Below are 20,922 nucleotides of genomic sequence, written 5' to 3' on the forward strand. Positions count from 1 at the left end.
CTCTAATTTCTGAGCTTTTCACTCTATCACAGAGCATCAGCCATGCTGCCCTGCAAAGAAACATAATTTCTTCCGCTTTTAATTGTGATGTACATCTTATTTATTTATTTCATAATCATGGTGCCTTTTATATGTGATAATTTGCAATGAAGAAACAGACATATTTTCTACACAACACACATCATCTATAGGGTAAAACAAAGCTAATTTATACATTCAAAAGTTCTCCTTTAAGAGAGAACACAATTCTGTCTAGACGTTTGTGCAAAAGCAAAATGCATACTATGGGAACATTTTAAAATCTGACTAGGGAAGGTACAAACATATAAATGAATTAAATAAAAGGTCCAAACCTACCTCTGATTAAGGTATTGCATTGAGTAGGACTAAAGATGAGCATTTATCTCTTCTTTGTTGAGTGTTTCCTTTATTAATGCAGTTTCTTTATTCTTTAGCATTTTGTTAAACATTTGTATTTCCAAAGCTTAAAAAATATGGCAGGTTAGTTAATACCAGTGCATTAGTATATGTCTTTATAAGGTAAAATGTACGTTTATATGTTTCTAAATATTCTTAAATTTTAACGCAAGTGTATCCTAACTGCAAACAAATTACAGCATCTATACTAATAAAAGGCAAAGCCCTCACTGACTGACTGACTGACTGACTCATCACTAATTCTCCAACTTCCCGTGTAGGTGGAAGGCTGAAATTTGTCAGGCTCATTCCTTACAGCTTACTTACAAAAGTTAGGCAGGTTTCATTTCGAAATTCTACATGTAATGGTCATAACTGGAACCTCTTTTTTGTCCATATACTGTAATAGAGTGCACCTCCATGGCCGTGGGAGGCGGAGTTGCGAATCACGTCATCACGCCACCCACGTAATCACGTGAACTGACTGTGAACGCAGTACGAGAAACTTTTAAGTACCGGGTCTTAGCCAACATTAAATAAAGCCGTGGACATCGCAACATCACACAAGAGAGCGGCTCAAGTGAACATATGAAGCGACTGACGCATACAGACATATTCATGAGTGCAGGTACTTCGGAAACAAAGCACCGTGTAAACCTAAAGTTTAAATTAAGTTCATAGACCTACAAAAGGTTGCCATTGATTTGAGGCAAGATTGCTTTTCTCCTGTACAACTATACGTTGCATTCTCAACAGTAAGCTTGCACAGCTTGGTCATATTACAACCGGAGTACTGAACTGACAACGTGGTATACAAAGAGAACTATAACAATCGTAATAAACGAACAAAAAAACAGCGGAGAACCCGTGGATTAAATAAAAAGGCTGCTTCCTTGGCGAAGCAAGGAAAAAGGAAGACCTTATATGGCGTTCGTTTATTAAACAGCGGAAAAGCTGTGTAAACGCTGCTTCACAAAAAAACAGCAGAGCGCCTTATATGAGCAGGCAGTCAGCTAAAGAAGGGAATCAATAAATAACTATAATCGTAATAAACGAACAAAAAATAGCGGCGAATCCGCGGAAAACATAAAGGAAATGGGTACCTGAACCGAAAAGTGAGTCTCAAATAGCTACACAATAACTATAACAATCGTAATAAACGAACAATAAAAGAATACAGAACCGCTAAGCAAGGAGAAAGGACGGCCTTATATGGCGTTCGTTTATAAAACAGCGGACAGGCTGTTTTATATATATATATAGATTATAGATATATATAGATATATAGATTATAGATATATATAGATATATATAGATGAAATAGTTTACTGTGAAATAAATGCAAAGAGTACGCGACACGTGTTTCGCCCTCATTCTGGGCTCATCAGGCGTACACACTCCACTGCACTCCCTCTCGGGAATTGAACCTCGGACGTCAGCGCCAGAGGCGATGCCCCCCCCCTAACGTTGCGCCACGGCGTGTGGTTTGTTTATTTGACACCATGTAGATCGGGGTAATTACATTCACAGAGCCACCCGCGAAATAAGAAAATCCGTGAAGTATAAACAATATGTTTATATGGTTATTTTTATATTGTCATGCTTGGGTCACAGATTTGTGCAGAAACACAGGAGGTTGTAGAGAGACAGGAACGTTATTCAAACACTGCAAACAAACATTTGTCTCTTTTTCAAAAGTTTAAACTGTGCTCCATGACAAGACAGAGATGACAGTTCCGTCTCACAATTAAAAGAATGCAAACATATCTTCCTCTTCAAAGGAGTGCGCTTCAGGAGCAGATGTCAGAGAGGTAGAGAAGAGCAAACAAATCAATAGGGCTGTTTGGCTTTTAAGTATGCGAAGCACCGCGGCACAAAGCTGTTGAAGGCGGCAGCTCACACCCCCTCCATCAGGAGCAGAGAGAGAGAGATAGAGAGAGACAGAGTTTGTTTTTCAATCAAAAATCAATACGTGCCCTTCGAGCTTTTAAGTATGCGAAGCACCGTGCAGCATGTCGTTTCACGAAGCAGCTGCAAAAAAGATAACGTGAAGATAATCTTTCAGCATTTTTAGACGAGCGTCCGTATCGTCTAGGTGTGCGAACAGCCCTCTTGTTCAATCCCCCTACGTCAGGATCAGAGAAAGTCAGCGCAAAAGAGAGAAGAAAAGTAAGCTGGGTAGCTTCTCAGCCATCTGCCAATAGTGTCCCTTGTATGAAATCAACTGGGCAAACCAACCGAGGAAGCATGTACCAGAAATTAAAAGACCCATTGTCCGCAGAAATCCGCGAACCAGCAAAAAATCCGTGATATATATTTAAATATGCTTACATATAAAATCCGCGATGGAGTGAAGCCGCGAAAGGCGAAGTGCGATATAAATCGAGGGATCACTGTATATCTATATATCTATATATATATATCTATATATATGTGTGTGTGTGTGTGTGTGTGTTTGTATATGTATGTGTATATATATATGTTGATATGTGTATATGTAGATATGTATATATATGTGTTTATGTATATGTATATATATGTTTACATAACCTCTTTAACACACTACTTCTCCGCTGCGAAGCGCGGGTATTTTGCTAGTGCTTAATAATTAGAATATTTAATGATGAATGTTTAAAAAAAAAAAAAAAAAAAAATAGATTATGCAAAATATTTTCTTTGTCTGCAGTTTGTATGTTGAAATATTTTTTTGTACTGTATATACTGGTGGCCTCCGTTCCATGCTCTTCCCCTTTATAAATCTCAATAAACGTGAAATTTAACCCAGATGCACGTGCCTACAGCCCCACCCCTACTCCTCCCAGAATTTCACATATTTGAACGTGCAAATCAATATAAATTGCCCCTTCCTTTCCGTGTTTTGTTAAAAGACAATGGCAAAAGCATGTGGGGGAAAAAAAAAAAAAGAATTTCATTGAATGTTAATTGGAGGCAAGGAAAAACTCCGTATTTGTTGGCATAAGCAGTGGTGAAAGCAACAAAAGGAAGTTAATGGAGTAATACAGTGTGACAGAGACTCTGGAATGTTCAAGTTCAGTAAGTTGCACAGTGCCTGAAATAATAAAAAAAATCAGGAGTGGTCTCCCGTAGACTTTCTCGTATACTCAGATATGAGGATGGATATTTGAGGAGTAAACCTCAAGACAATGATTATATTCTTATATTATGTATATTAAAGAACCATCAACATCAAATCAAATTAATAATATATTGAACAATTATTATAAAAGTTGAATAAATCGGACTTTGCAGCTGCATGAATGAAAGGTAAAATACTACTTCTGGTTAACGAAAATAGCCCAAAAGTTGTCAGAAATACATGTTTTGTACCTAATACATTTATGTAAAATTTGGTTGACCTAAGTGAAAGCATACTCAAGTTGTCGTGTTTACATAAACACACACACACACTCGGACAATTCCAAAAATGGTATTTTTGAACTCTGGGAGGTCTAAAACGTTGAGATTCATCAAAATCTTGAAGTGGAATTTTTGGAGGATTCCAATACTTTCCTTATACTTCTTATATGAGAAGGTCAGGGAGGTCTAAAATGTTGAGATTCATCAAAATCTTGACATCGAATCTTTGGATGATTACAATACTTTCCCTATACTTCGCATACGAGAATGTAAAAAAGAAGCTGTCAGATATCAAAGTCCATGTGAAAAGCGAGTCACAGCCCACTGTCTGTTTATACTGTTTCGGACAATATTACGAATGTTGACCCCTGTGTCAATGACACAAACCCACGAGGCGATGGTGCTGCTGTGCCTAACACATCTTTGGGTGCCGGCTGCATGCACAACTCTGCCTCGGAAACCACTGGGTGACCATTTGGCTGTGGGCAGTTGGGCGCTATTCAGGAATCACAAAATGCAGTAATGGATGCTGTAAGAGATGTGGCCAATGAACTAAGCAATATAAGAATTGTACCATGTGATATTGACCATAAATTACATGAATTGATTAAAAAATAAATCCTGCATCTGATAACCTATTTTACATTCATTTTACATTCAAATGAAAGTATAGTGCTATCTGATTTGGCTGATGATTTGGTGGGTCAGGGTCCGGTTCATCATACTGCATCTGTTCAGATATGGGCAAGCCACGATTGTGTGCCACATTATGCAGCATGCTACATCCTTGAACAATGCAACACTTTCTGCACACAACAGAGCAGCACATTAATAGAGTGGAAATGCTTTCTATTTACATAAGGAAATTAATTCAGTGAAGGAGCTTTTCTAGTGTAGCATCAGCACAAAGTACCACAACAGATCGTTTTTTCTGCTCTTTATATGGCTCTTTGAGGTGCCTCACTATCCTTAAAAGGACTGCTCACCTTTTGTCACACTAGTTGGAAAAAGCACCTGTGACTGTGCAGAGTTGCTGTTTTTATAGGCTCTCCAGCTGTATATGATGTAATGCCAGCTCGTTCTTTTGGTGATTCATCCCTGACTAATGTAACTTGCCCAGCGCCTTTGCAATAGCAATGTGTGTCCACTTGACTGCTGGGATTACATTTGGAAAACCTGACCTTGCTGCGAATTGCGCTTTGATGTGTGCCTGTTCAAGTACGGTGTAAGGAAATCTCATATATCTGGGTGACAAGTGGATAATACCATTCCATACAGCAAGCATGGTGCGACTCAGTGATGACTGAGAAATACCCGATCAGTCAGCCAGTTCATGTTGAAAAGATTCTGCGGCTAAAAACCTGAGAGTGGACAGAACTTGCAAAGGAGCAGATGCAACACAATTCCTCAGTCTGCTTTTGTAAAGCCGGTGCCAGTTCAGCACACAGCTCCGAGAGGGTAGCATATGGAAATCGAAATCGACTTAGAAACCAGGAATCATGATCTATAAATGTGCACTCTCTTCTAATTCTTCCATTTGCAATGTCTTCTAATAGCGCTAAAGCAGCCATGGTAGTTGGACTAGTTTGGCCATTCCATGCATCATTATGTTGTTACAGAATCATTACAATCAAGTAAATTATATGCAATTAATTTCGGTGTATTTGATAAAGCATGCGACATGGATGTGAATATGAAGAAGAAAGGTGAACAACAGAACAGTAGCACTGCTTTGATGCTGGGTGCTGCCACTTTGCAAAACTCAGCTGAAAAGTTGTGTGGCTTTATGCCAAGTTTATTTTTTATGCCTCTCAAAGTCAGCACAGAAATGGGCTTATGCAGCATTGTTTTGTTCTTTTATACATGAAGCCCTGGGTCCTTTGTTTCAGTCTGTATCAAAGTAGCCATTTTATATTATCTTGTTCTATTGGTGTGCCCTTTTGTAGGTGATGACTTGCAACTGAATTTATTTCCAAAGGTTTCACTTGTCTCCAAATGGTTTAAACATCAAGAACCTCTTCAGCCAGTTGGAGCATTACACTGTTTAAATTGCCACAAATGTTTATACAACAGAAGCATGCATACAGTATCAGTCATTGCATCAAAAGTGTACATTGCTTGTAGAGTATGCTTATTAAACTATAGTTTTTTCTGTCTTTATAGTACATTTTATGTTTTCAAATAAAAACATTGTAGCACATAGCTAAATACTTGGATATGTATTGTAAACAAGAAAAAATGTGTGTGTTTTTAGGTGAAAAGGGGATTGGAAAAACTACAGGCAAGAAGTTATGCTATAAAGGTTCCACTTTTCATCGTGTTGTTAAAAATTTCATGATCCAGGGAGGCGATTTTACTGAAGGTAATTGCCTTTTGGACTTTTTAACATTGTTCATCACAGCATAACTCCTTACTCACTCCTTCTGTCTTTTTTTTGCTATATATCTGGCAAACCTCTGCCTTTTCCACTGGCTTATGTTTTTGCCATATCAATCCCATGTCTTATCTCTGTCTTTTTTTTTTTTTTTTTTTTTTGATCCTTTGGTTTAATTCTGAATCCTCTGGATTGTCATCACTATCCTTTATAACTTTGTACCATGTTTCTTTATTTGCCAGATGTCGGTTTCAAATATCTTATAGTTTGAGACATTTTTCCTTTCATTACTGGGGAGACTGCTTTGTAAGTGACAATGGGCGACAGCTGCTGTACTCCCTTGCATACCTTGTTTATCCCTATATACTATAGTTTAAATTCTGGCTGTTAATCATCTGTTTAATCTTATTATTGCAAAGTTTGACTCCACAATAGCATGGGAACTTTTTTTTTTATATTATGGAATTTTGAGTTTCTTGTGCTGATGCTGCTTAACTTCACTGCTGCTTCTGACACTACATATGGTAAAAAATATTTTGAATTACCTAGTGCTATGCAGGTCAGAACTACACCTTGCGATTCAGTGCAATAAATACAAACCTGTTTGATTTTTATCTGAGCAAGTTACAAGAGGTTGTTGAGTATCCATATATTGCAGAAAATTTTTGTTTGATGCTGACCTTACTCTCGCTACTTAAGTACTATATCTAAGCATAGACATACATGTTTCTTACGCAATCCATTTTTCTCTTCTGCAAACATTACTTTGGTCTTAGTCTGTAAATGAGAGGACTAATGATGAATACAGAATATCTTTCCATATCAGTATTTACTCCTTCAATTCTGCTTTGCTTTTTCAGTTATATAAATTGCATCCGGAAAGTATTCACAGCGCATCACTTTTTCCACATTTTGTTATGTTACAGCCTTATTCCAAAATGGATTAAATTCATTTTTTTCCTCAGAATTCTACACACAACAGCCCATAATGACAACGTGAAAAAAGTTTACTTGAGGTTTTTGCAAATTTATTAAAAATAAAAAAAAAACTGAGAAATCACATGTAAATAAGTATTCACAGCCTTTGCTCAATACTTTGTCGATGCACCTTTGGCAGCAATTACAGCCTCAAGTCTTTTTGAATATGATGCCACAAGCTTGGCATCCCTATCCTTGGCCAGTTTTGCCCATTCCTCTTTGCAGCACCTCTCAAGCTCCATCAGGTTGGATGGGAAGCGTCGGTGCACAGCCATTTTAAGATCTCTCCAGAGATGTTCAATCGGATTCAAGTCTGGGCTCTGGCTGGGCCACTCAAGGACATTCACAGAGTTGTCCTGAAGCCACTCTTTTGATATCTTGGCTGTGTGCTTAGGGTCGTTGTCCTGCTGAAAGATGAACTGTTGCCCCAGTCTGAGGTCAAGAGCGCTCTGGAGCAGGTTTTCATCCAGGATGTCTCTGTACATTGCTGCAGTTATCTTTCCCTTTATCCTGACTAGTCTCCCAGTCCCTGCCGCTGAAAAATATCCTCACAGCATGATGCTGCCACCACCATGCTTCACTGTAGGGATGGTATTGGCCTGGTGATGAGCGGTGCCTGGTTTCCTCCAAACGTGACGCCTGGCATTCACACCAAAGAGTTCAATCTTTGTCTCATCAGACCAGAGACTTTTCTTTCTCATGGTCTGAGAGTCCTTCAGGTGCCTTTTGGCAAACTCCAGGTGGGCTGCCATGTGCCTTTTACTAAGGAGTGGCTTCTGTCTGGCCACTCTACCATACAGGCCCGATTGGTGGATTGCTGCAGAGATGGTTGTCCTTCTGGAAGGTTCTCCTCTCTCCTCAGAGGACCTCTGGAAATCTGATAGAGTGACCATCGGGTTCTTGGTCACCTCCCTGACTAAGGCCCTTCTCCCCCGATCGCTCAGTTTAGATGGCCGGCCAGCACTAGGAAGAGTCGTGGTGGTTTTGAACTTCTTCCACTTACGGATGATGGAGGCCACTGTGCTCATTGGGACCTTCAAAGCAGCAGAAATTTTTCTGTAATCTTCCCCAGATTTGTGCCTCGAGATAATCCTGTCTCGGAGGTCTACAGACAATTCCTTTGACTTCATGCTTGGTTTGTGCTCTGACATGAACTGTCAGGTGTGGGACCTTATATAGACAGGTGTGTGCCTTTCCAAATCATGTCCAATCAACTGAATTTACCACAGGTGGACTCCAATTAAGCTGCAGAAACATCTCAAGGATGATCAGGGGAAACAGGATACACCTGAGCTCAATTTTGAGCTTCATGTCAAAGGCTGTGAATACTTATGTACATGTGCTTTCTCAATTTTTTTATTTTTAATAAATTTGCAAAAATCTCAAGTAAACTTTTTTCACGTTGTCATTATGGGGTGTTGTGTGTAGAATTCTGAGGAAAAAAATGAATTTAATCCATTTTGGAATAAGGCTGGAACATAACAAAATGTGGAAAAAGTGATGCGCTGTGAATACTTTCCGGATGCACTGTATGGATTGTGCCCATTGTAAATTGACTGCATTTTGCAGTTTTTTCATCAGATTTTTTGTATGCACTCTGTAAGCCACATTTATTGTATGCTTTCAAAGTTTTATCAGTCTCTTTAGTTGCCTGATAATCTCCAGGAAAACAGCTTGATTTGCAGATGAGGAATGCATCTTAGGTTGCTGGATGCCCTTTCTAGCTTTAAGTTTACATACAACAACACGCATCTTTATGTTGAAAACTGGTATATTTCTTTGGTTTGTTCAGGAGATCAGGTTGACATAAGGAGCTGGTGTTTTAATGGGAACCAAATTTTTCAAATTTGCAGCCTTTCCACCTCTGTGATCTTGGATATATACTACCTATTAGACTACACTGCCCTCTGCATTTTAACCGTCAGGTTTTTAGTCTGTTTGAGGCGGCCATTGCAAAAAGATTTTTATTTTTTTTTCTTGTTTTGATTTGAGTAAATCATTTTGGATGATTTTGATCCAGGTGCATAAAATCTGTTATTCTGGAGGGTCCAACTTTGACCATGTCACTGCTTTTTGTCAGGTTTCCAGTCTTTCTGGAGGAACTCATGAGCTTAGTGTTCTTAAAGGGGAGCAGTCACATTTTCATATATCATAATAGCAAAAAACACTCTTTCATATGGGATCTTTGAAATATAGTGGTATATAACAGTGTAGCAGTTTCGTAAAAATCAGCAGAAAACATTTTACCAGTGATGTCACTGGCCTAGAATTTCTTTCACCTGCTCAATACTATCTCTAGAATTAACACAGGGGTATTGCCAACATGGCCAGTCCATCCTCTAACATCAACTTACATGTACCAACATCATGGTATTCGGAGTTCAACATGAATTCAAACTTTGTATTGAAGAAGGAAGAAGGTTGTAAGTGAAGCAAGTGGTCCTTGAGAAATGCAATCTGAAACATTTTCCAGAGGGAGTTAAAGTAGCAGGACTAAAAGTGTTAGAAAAGGTTTTTGTTGCACTTTTAGAGATTGTGTCCGAGGTACGAGTACCAGTTGGTTTTGAACTTGATTATTGCCCTACTAGTGTCATGTGATATATTTACCTATTTAATACATCCATAATTTGTTTTTTGATATCCTGTGGTCATTTTCACTTTTGATATGTCAGTTTCTTTAGATTTCACCAAAGTAATGCAGAACACAGCAATTTCTTATATGTGTCTTCTCCTTTTTGTATTGCAATATAATAGGATATAAAAAGTACTTATTTTAACTTTTTTTTACCTTAAAAAAATACTATTTCTTGTATAAAAAGATTTGCTTTCAACAAATTGTATTCATACAAACCATTATAAACATAAATTGTAATTCATTCCCTGTGCCCTTTTTTTAAGTCAGTAATTCTTAACCTTAATGTACAATACTGCTTTAAAATTGCTTTTGTAAATAAAATATATACTTGATATTTGTGTCATTGCTAAAGGTAATGGAAGAGGAGGGGAATCAATATATGGTGGATATTTTGAAGGTAAGAATTATTTTCAGCATTATTAAAAAGGTTATTGAAAGTCCTTGGTAAAAATAAAAATGAATTGCTCAGTCCCTTTCAGAATTGTTAAAAAAAAAAAAAAAAAAAAAAAAAAACAACTCTTGCTTTCAGCTTCAGTTCTTCTGCATGAAGCTAATGCTGCATGGTAAATATAAATGCATGGTTTTGGTATAGTGATACTGTTTGATTGTTTTTTTTCCTCTTAAGATCAACACAAGGAGATAGTCTTTAAGTTTAAAGGATTTTTTTAGCATGGAGGTTAGGCATTTTTTTAATGAAAGTCCTATCTTCCTGCCTAAAATTTTCAACGTATTCTTTTATTTATAGAGAATGTGGTCTTTTGCAAAATGAAAAGGTAAGAGACACAAAGCTCAGCAACACAATTCAAACACTGTTCCCTTGCACCTTTCCCATCAAGAATATGTAAAAAAAAAAAATCTTAGATGATAAAAAATAATTGATTTCTAAAGTGATTCAATGCTTGGGAAAGTCCCCCGACTCCCCTCCCACCTCCCCACACTTTCACACATGGTAGTGATAGAGTTCAGATAAAACAATATTAATGATACAGTTGTGTACTTCTTTTGATAACTCATAAATTAAGGTTATTTGAAGGCTAACTTGTTTTCTTTCATTTAATGATTAAATTTTATGAGACAATTCAATTCATTGTACAGTATTTGTTACCCATAAGTACAAACTATTTAGTTTGCTTCTTTTTTCTTACCTTATAAAGTTTTGTGATTGGTTCATGGTTATTGTTTTTATTTTATTTTTTTTATAAAATACATTGTTTTAAGTAATGCATGAAAGATTGTTGTAATATTCCTGCCATAACCTAAACATTATTACTTTATTCAGTATAGGTTCTTGGTCCATAAATGTCTTTTGTTTTTGTCTTGTATATTGTGTATGATTTTGAAAGCCAATTTACTTGGCTTTTAAAAAATGGTTATTAGGTCAATTTTGTTATCTCTATTTGTTTTGGGTTATTAAATTATTTTTCCATTTATATTTTAAAAACAAGCTTGAAGTTAACCATTTTAAAAACAAAGGTAGGTTCACTAACATGAGAATATTGTGTTTTTTTTGGGGTGGTAGTATAAGGTAGCTTGAAAGTACAAATTTGGTTCTTGCTTTCCACCATTTTATAATTAAATTTAAACATTAAGTGATTTCGTCATATTCAATATCAAAGAGGGGTTGACTTGATCTTTCTTTCTTCGGACAGATGAAAACTTTGTTCTCAAACATGATCGAGCATTCCTATTGTCAATGGCAAACCGGGGCAAAGATACAAATGGGTCACAGTTTTTCATGTAAGTATGAATTTGTTCACGCACTTTGGTGTTGGGGGTAATATCGATACGTAATTTTTGCCTGTATTTATACTAAATGTTTAAAGTCTATTTTTATTGTACTTTTATTTATTACATTAAGGAATAGGAATTTCAACCAAAAGTTAATTTTAATAATAACCTGTGGAAAAAATTTAATGATCTGCATATGTATTTAGTCATTACAAATTAATGAGAAGTACTTGGTTACTCGGTGAATAGTGGTAAGCCTTATCTTACTTGTGCCCTTTTACATTTCTACACTATGTGCCTTCTAAATGGAGTTGCACCATCCAGACATACTAGCAAGTCTGTGATTTGACCTGTTTTGAATGCATAGCTGTGTTTTTTCATTATGCTTACTGAAATTCACAGGTTTCTTGTCCATGGTTTCCTACCTTATTTGTTTGCTATATAACAGCTTAGTTTAATTGTAACTTTACTATCCTGTATGTCTTGTTGCAGACAGAGCATATATTAGGATATTATAACAGTTCTAATGAGAATAGACTGTTCAGCCCACCTATTGCTTTATATTATAATGTTATTCACTACTTAAAAAAAAAAATAACGTTATGCACTTCAGAATGAAATTCTTTTTCAGAGATGTTTGTCTAAAAAGTAATTGGTGCAATAAAATATGTATTAATTAAAAATGAATTTTATGGTGTAAGGAACCATTGTAAATTAATAAGTGTTTTTATAAATATTAAACTAATACACATTACAGTAAATAGTGTGATTGGGGGATGCTGTTATATTTCACTGCATTAAATTACATAAACAGATGATTATTGCCATTTACATTTAATAGATTGAAAAGGAAGCACTTTATTATAAAAAGTTATTTTCAATTCCTTTTCAGCTGAAATTGTGAGAAAAATGCAGACATTTCCATTGTTTGAGTTATGCCTTTGCCTGTTAGAACATTAACGTATAAGTGTACCTTATTTTATGGACAAGTACACAGTTGCCTTTAAAAAGGCTCTGTGCTATTATGGTGTAATTACAGCACACAATTATTGTAATAATTGTGTAATAAACAGGCATCTCTCCAAAACGACACCTTATACAAAAAATGTATAATATTAATGACTAGGAATAGGTGCTATTTGTGTAACCTTTTTAAGATTTTCATTCTTTAAATTCATATAATTAAAATTAAGGAAATGATGGTTTTTGAGTTTTGAGTGTTTTTTCAGGATTTTTTTTTTTTTTTTTTACCTGATCTCATTTCCTGACAAAATTTGACAACTAATTTTATCAATTACTATTGGACCTTTTGAAAAGGAAAAAATACATTTTATACTTGTACTATTTTTAGTGCTAGATCTGAAAGATTTTTGGTTAGATACAGAAACAGCAATCTGAAATAAGAGAGAAAAAAAATATTACTATAATTTTATTTAACTTTGTTTTAGAGTCAGCTGACTTTTTTTATAGTACTGCTTAAATATGTGTGTCAGGTTAAAAGTATTTTGTATGAATACTGAATGAAGGTTGCATGCATGATTTTCCAAGTATTACATCTTAATGCATTACAAAAGTATGTCTTTATTTTGACAAGTTTATGTATTCAGTTTTAATTGTTTCTGTTGAATGCTATATAAAAATACAAAAACTTGGACTAATTTTTGTCTAAAAATGTATCACAATTTTTTTCTTGCAATTTTTGTGTAAAATTTTCAGAAACACTCTTACATCCTGCACTTCAAAGGTAAAGTTTTCTTCTAAGGTTGTGCTTATTTTTCATTCTCTCTTTGTGTCTCTGTACAGTAAATGTTTTTAGATTTAAATAGAAATACTTAATGAACATTCCATAACAGTTTTGAGAGCTCGGTATTGGGCCGTTGTGACACACAATGTTATTGAATCAGAGTATTGTCTGTGCTTTTTTTAATCAAAGAGATCAAAAACTAATTCTCTCCTATTCACCATTTATTCCCTTGGTTAGCTAGGATAAAAATACATATACTCATTGAATTTAGTAGGAGGGAAATTAGGATCTAAATTTTTTAAAATTTTATCATTAGTTAAAATGTATAGTTCTGATGGTGTAAAAATAATTTAAAATTTGGAAGTTTCACAAATATTGTATATCTGATTCAGTGAAGTAAATAAACATATTGCAAGTTTCTAAAAACAACCAAATGAGTCAATCTTAAGTAAGGACTTTTTGTAAATGGAGTTTTGGTTTGAAGGTTCAGGTGTTCTGTCTGTTTTTTTCTCTGTGGATTTAATGATTAGGTCTTCTAAAATTATACGAATAACCAAACCACATTTTTATATACAGCTTATGAGGGAATGGGGTTCAGTTTTTGATCCAACCCCTTAAAGTATTTCTACAGAATTTAAAAGGCAAAAAAGGGAATCTTTTATCTAGATTTTTTGTATTCTAAGCTAATACTTTGCTGTTGGTACAGCTGATTTACTTTTGAAATATATTCTGTTTTTTTAATTATTTTTTGTCTTTTCCTCCCTCCCTTCCTCTCTTTGTCTGTTCTACTCCTCCTTTTCCCCATCTAATTTTTCATCACCATACCTTGAAACACTTCAAAACTTGTAAACCTTTATGTGCTCTCATATCACAGAACAACAAAAATGGCACCTCATCTTGATGGGTAAGACATTTAATAGTTATTTCTACTTGTTTTTCATTTTGAGCCATAGCTTCTTATATAGGTTGTCAAAATCATGGGTGTCCTTGTTTTTCTGCTTATCTTTTCTTTTTTATATATATATACAGGTTTTATTAATTAAATTCTCAGAATTTATCATAGGAACTATACCATACCACTGGGTATCATACTACTAGGTATCATAATATCCAGTTTGGAAATCTGATTATTGTTGTTATTACATGTGCTTTACTCTTTAGACTCACAGAAGTCCTTTGTGGTTTTCCAGTAAGTACATTTTAAACAACATAAGAATTTTGGCCTTGAAAATCCAACTTTATTTCTCATCGGCTTGTTCTGAACCCTGTAATAGTTAACATTTCTTAATGTTAGATAGCGGACAGGAAAATTAAAAGATAAGCAATATCAACTAGACACATCTCATGTATTCTGTTTATGTGTCCTAGCCTAGGTCTCTTACACCATCAATATCACTACAGGTAGTCATTGACTTACGACCTAGGCTCTTTATAACCATTTGACTTACAAATGCTACCGTGTCTCAGACAAATGACAGTTTTTGCCATGCCTGCTCTTTGTGCTGTGACTCCTTCATTTCAATCTCTATTTACTACCTGCAGCAGTTTTGACTGTGTTCAGTCACATTTGTCTTACAATTACAGGAAAAAAAAAAGACAATTGATCTCGACACAAAAATGAAAATGATCAAGCAGTATGAGGGAAGAAAAAAAGTGAATGATAAAAAAGGATATAAAGCACACAATATGACTTAAGGGACTTGTTACACAGTACTATATATACAGACAGGTTTGAGTAAATATACCGGTCTGTCTTATGGTCCAAATCTATTTACAACCGGTCCTTTGGAACCAAATGTAGTCATAAATTGACGACTACTTGTATTTGTTCCAAAAATCTCCTGCAGGTGATGAGTCTTTTGTAAGGTCTTAACATGCACTGTATGAAGTCTAAATCAACCTGATTTACTGGCATTTATAGTAGTAGTAGGTAGGCCTGGGTAAAAATATTGATTTTTTTTTTTTTTCTGATTAATCGTTAGTTTTTGTTTAAGAATCGATATTGAATTGTTTAAAGCCTCAAGACTGATCTTGTGAATCTCTATTCCGTTCTATAACTATATGTAGATTACTGGTTATCTTCGTTTTTGGAATTCAATCCAGTAGATGGCGCTAATTTGCCTGTTAAGACTTTCTATGGAAAAAAACACTTTCTTATGTCACTTAAAATGGTATGTCCTCTTTAAATCAAACCATCGTCTTAGACAAATCAGATGTGTGGGCTAACTGCAGATTAAAATGGTTTGTTGGTAAAGAACAACTGGATAAAGCAAATCCATATGTAAGCTGTTAACTATGGTTGTAACACGGCAAATTTTGAGAAATCATTTATCCCTAGGTCACCCATAAATGTAATCTCGGTCAACATCCAAATGAGCAAAGCCCAATCAATCCACACTGGAGAAAATGGGTAGCTCCAAGTTTACGTTTAATTAATAACTAGTTGTATTGTGCCCAAAAAATAACAATCTATAGCAATTCACCTGGAAAAGCAAGCAGGCAATTTTTGGAATTTTCAGAGCACCTTGCAATACAAAAGTAAGAGTGTGCTCAAAGGATCCAACATGAAGTAGTTCCATAATAGCTCCATTACCAGTCATGATGGCCGGTTTTGTTTCATGTTGCATTCATTTAAGAGTGCTTCGCTCTCTTAAAAGCTCGAAGGGCACGTATTGATTTTTGACTGTTTGTTTTTCTCTGTCTCTCTGTCTCTCTCTCTCTCTCTCTCTCTCTCTCTCTGCTCCTGACGGAGGGGGTGTGAGCTGCTGCCTTCAACAGCTTTGTGCCGCTGTGCTTCGCATACTTAAAAGCCAAACAGCCCTATTGATTTGTTTGCTTTCCTCTGTCTTTATGACAGTCTCTGCTCCTGACGCACTCCTTTGAAGAGGAAGATATGTTTGCATTCTTTTAATTGTGAGACGGAACTGTCATCTCTGTCTTGTTATGGAGCACAGTTTAAACTTTTGAAAAAGAGACAAATGTTTGTTTGCAGTGTTTGAATAACGTTCCTGTCTCTCTACATCCTCCTGTGTTTCTGCGCAAATCTGTGACCCAAGCATGACAATATAAAAATAACCATATAAACATATGGTTTCTACTTCGCGGATTTTCACCTTTCGCAGGGGGTCTGGAACGCAACCCCCGCGATGGAGGAGGGATTATTGTAATACCAATAGAAGCTAGCAAAACCAATTTAGGAAATCCGAGCTGTGCCCGTGTTGCTCAGAATTAGATGTTTTTCCCAAAGCTGATCTAGCCCAGGATAAATTTCAACTATTCAGATGTTAGGGTAAACTAGTGTTTAAGGTGTTCTAGTTGGACTGGTAAATCTGTATAACTTACTCATTGTCTTTGGTGCATTAATGTATAGTCCCGTGTAATGAAATATCAAGCAGTCTTTACAATATTAGAAGGACTAATCAAGAGCTGACTCTGCAGAGGATGGAATTTTTCCTATAAGATGAACTAGTGGTTAGTGTAGGAATATGTCCAGTACCAGTAAGAGTTATTAAAAGCATGATTCACTTTAGGTCCTCTTACCGAAGCTGGACACCCCCCATGGTCACTTCCTTGTCCAAGACCATCTGAACCCATACTACAGTTCACCTCTTTATTAACTATTGGCCTTTTCAAGAAGAGTAAGTAAAAATAAGCCCTACTGATAGGCTTAATGTAGACAGTTATTCAGGAATGAGCTTTATAACATACCTTTTTCAAAGTACTTTAGTTGTCCACCTTATTTACTTGCCACCGTGCAGCTCAGCTTGCTAGGTGTGAAAAGGAAGCTGGTGCGCCAATTTTACTAAATCAAACTGGCATGAACATCAGGACACCTCACTGGCACTTGAAAAGCTAGACTACTAGGTTAGTAATCAAAATAACCATCCATTTAGTGCATAAAAAACAGACTATTATGTTAAAGGACAAGTTATAAAAGGGAAAACAAGGACACCTATTCCAGACAATTTCATTGACCATAGCATGTCTAGCACAAGCCCAAATAACATGCAGTTCAGTAACATTGACATCCTTCTAGATATTTGTGGTTATTTGAACATGACAGTCATTCTTTGCATAGGTGACATTATCTACATTAGTAAACAATAGTCTACCAACCTGAGCATTTTTTAATGTTGTGTGCAAGATGATGCACTTTTCACTTTAAACTGGTAAGAGAGGCTGATCAGTGTGCCTGTCATTGTGCTTGTCATTTTAAATGAACTGTGCATCATTGTTCCACTCTTTCCCTGCTTTAACATGATTTTGCAAAACTAACAGTTACTGAATGAAGGAAGCACATATAGATAGGTGCATGAATGTACCACATAAGAAATGTCCACAAATATGCTTGTGTTCCTCATCTCATGACAGCTTTCTGAGAGTCCGCAGAATGCTGCTGAACAGGTTGGCTGGATTCACAGCCTGAAGTAATGTGTACATTTGCATTCATGCACGTATATTCCTCACATGTCCTTTCACATCATCCTGAGCATCATTAATTCAAAAACGTTTGGAAAATAGTTACAAAACCTCAGGACCAATCAAATGCAATTCCTTAAAATGTGCTTTATCAAATAATACTTAATGATGTGCAAAGTCTTATTAGGGATATTTTGAGGATTTATCATTAAACTAGTAATGTCAGTCTAAATGTGTTTTAGTGTACACTTATGTTTTTCATTTAAATGAATGGTGATTTAGGTGTTCATGCTACAAAACTGTCTTTACAAAGGGTTTTTTTTTGTTTGTAAAGCGAAGGGAAGTCTGTACTCTTGTTCGTTTTTAACATTTTATGAATGTCTTGTCAGCTCACATATTAAATATGAGTTTGTGCCGATTGCTTTAAAAATTCTAGAGGGTATAGCACTTTCATATTTTGCTCACCTTCTTCATTTGTAGATTTACATTTTTTTATCCAAAACGACATACAAAAGAGGTCCACTATTGAGTAAACATTAGTTGTTGGACAGTTTGTGAAATAAGGGTTACAGAACAAGCTTACAAAATTGATCATTACTCATGTGCCCTTAGGACATTTTGGGTCTGAACTATTGGTGGTCCTGCAGACCAAACACATTTTCTGGGGTTTCTATATCATTCAGTGTCTTTGTACTTGAACATTTGCATCACTGCTCTTCACTTTTCTACTTTTAAAACTAAAATACAAAAAAATTCAATTTAAGCAATACTTAGGTGGTAGATCTTTGTACACTAGTAGCATTGTGGCTGTATTCTATATTTTATATTATTTTTATGATTTTATATACTGTGCAAAGCATCTTAATCATTGAGAGGCAATCAGAGAAGCTGTTCTTGGCAGCTTGCCTGCCTGACAGTTAGCAGGGGACTCCCTTTTGCTAAACAAAAATGCATAGAACACTTTTCAGTAATGTAAAGACACAGTTTGTGATATGTTTTCTCTTCAACATTAAAATAAATTCTCAATCACTGCATAAATCGCACCTTTTCTGAGAGGTTTAATTCTTATTTTGTATTGTAATGTTTTACTTTTTAATGATTAAAAGTTATTGATCAAAGTGAGTCAACTGTAAATTTTAAATTGTAATCAAGATATGAATTATGAATGTAAAACCATTTTCAAACCGCATTTTCTATGTAAAAATAGCAAATCCTGCTGTTCAACAACAAATATTATGGATCTCTCTAAGTAATTATTTCAGAGTGGTTATTTCATTAGTGACTTCTAAAAGTAATACCTTTTTATATATGTAAAATGTTATTCACTTTAACACTGAATGAAATACTGCTTTGTTTTATCTGTTAACAATGTGCATGTAGTTTTATATTTATTATACCACGAACTGTGATCAAATTATAGACATGTGCATATATAGTAGAACATTTTGAATTTATCATCACAATTGAAAAAAATGTGGATATTCGCAGTGTCGTAGGTTTTCCTAAATGATCAGTTTATTGAAATGAAAAATATGTTGTATAAGATGTAATATTTTAAATTGTAATGCAGAAACTAGTATAATAACAAATGATGAAAGATACTAGTAATCTGTTATATCGTTGTCAATTTTGTTTTGAATTTTTTTTTTTTTTTTAAATTAATCATTTGTTTTTTCTCACTGAAAATACAGCGAGTTAAATTGCTAAAATAAGTATGTATAATCTTATAAAAAGAATACTTCTTTCTTACAGCGTGCATGTTGTTTTTGGGTTAATTATCTCTGGCTTTGAGGTGATTAAGCAGATTGAAAATCTGAAGACCGATGCTGCAAGCCGCCCTTATGCAGATGTTCGTGTGATTGATTGTGGCCAGTTAATAACTAAGTCAGCAAATGATGGTAAATATTGCTCTTTGTAACACATTTAAGTCAACTACAAAATGCAGCATAGTAGTATTCATTTGATATTTTTTTCTACACACTAAAATTAGATTTTTGTTTTTGTGGAACTGAAGAAGTTTGATTATGTTTATGTAACTCATCATCAATATCTTTTAATATCTGTATGTTTTCATTTGTTCATTTATCAAATATAATATTTCATCTGACCATAATCACAGTTAAACCCAACTCACTCACAATAAGTAAACCTGAAGTCACAGCTGGGGACCCAGTTAGGTTAAGGATCAATGCAAGTTCCTAATGATGGAATTTTACATTGGAATAAATATGACCAAACTTATTCTAGATAAGGTCTCATTAGTGTGTTGTATGGCTTAAGTATCCCGTAACTTGATTTGTACTACAACATTGGGATAAAAAATGTAATATCCTATTAGCATTCTGTTCACAGTTTGGATATATGGTCCATACGGAAGAATCTGTGGTCAAATGACTGCCAGGTCTTTCTCATAAGATTTTAAGTTTCAGACCTCTCACTTTGTATTTAAATTGCCATTTAACTTAACCTACACATCTTTAGGGGGTGAGAGGAAATCCTTTGCAGACACAGACACAAACTTTGCACTAACAGCAACTAAGTGCAGGATTCATATTCCGGATACAGCATATTTGTAACAGAAGCCCTCACTTCTTTTCCACTGAGTTAGCTAATAAGTTAAAACGTAAGGTACTCTATGTCTGATAGTGAAGTAGCAATTGCTTTCTTTTGAAAAACTACTTCTACTCAAAGTATGTTACTTTTAAATAAGTAACACTGTATTTTTTCAAATTTATTTGTATGTTCCTAAGCATTATGAAAAATGCAAAGAAATGTAAATACCTGAAGTAGAGTGCTCAGCATGCATCCTTCAGGCACTGGTTCCAGTCTCTGCTCTGTTAGTCATTATCACCTTCTCAGTCCAGTTTTCTAGTTTGAATATGTTCAACTGTCTGTTTTAATACATTTGTGTCAGCATTTATTTGACAGTGCTGCTTAATATTAGTTGTTAAAAAAATCTTAATACCCCTCAAATTCACTCTGACAGCAGTCCTTCAGGTTCACTTTATGTGATGGAAAGGCACTAAGTTCAATACTCAGTTCATGACTTACTTACAGTATGTGTCCAAGAAGATTAGTCTGTGAATGATAAGTGCCTACTGTATGTACGTTTTATACTTTCCAGAAAACAACTGTAGAATGTATGGTATGTGTAGATTTGATACATTTTGATTATAATCAAAGGCCAGACCTTTGCTTATGTTTTGTTTTCTTTTGGTGTGGGTTTTTGATTTCTATGGCTATTTGAAC

The 20,922-nt window shown here is 35.2% G+C and overlaps 1 protein-coding gene across 6 annotated transcripts in view; it reads left to right on the forward strand.

The window, feature by feature from the left end:
• nktr (natural killer cell triggering receptor) overlaps positions 1–20,922 on the forward strand; it is a 56,311-nt gene that overhangs the window by 12,464 nt on the left and 22,925 nt on the right. For 4 of the 6 annotated variants that reach the window (XM_051929129.1, XM_051929130.1, XM_051929128.1 and 1 more), the window contains exons 4-8: positions 6,050–6,157; positions 10,135–10,179; positions 11,432–11,519; positions 14,129–14,158; positions 19,426–19,571. In XM_051929129.1, coding sequence (XP_051785089.1) covers positions 6,050–6,157; positions 10,135–10,179; positions 11,432–11,519; positions 14,129–14,158; positions 19,426–19,571 — 417 coding nt within the window. Of the gene's footprint in view, positions 1–6,049; positions 6,158–10,134; positions 10,180–10,522; positions 10,556–11,431; positions 11,520–14,128; positions 14,159–19,425; positions 19,572–20,922 lie in introns of those variants that run through there. The other 2 variants (XM_051929131.1, XM_051929133.1) reach the window with 2 other exon arrangements.

The sequence above is a fragment of the Erpetoichthys calabaricus genome, chromosome 6 (genome assembly GCF_900747795.2).
Source record: "Erpetoichthys calabaricus chromosome 6, fErpCal1.3, whole genome shotgun sequence".
Taxonomy (NCBI): domain Eukaryota; kingdom Metazoa; phylum Chordata; class Cladistia; order Polypteriformes; family Polypteridae; genus Erpetoichthys; species Erpetoichthys calabaricus.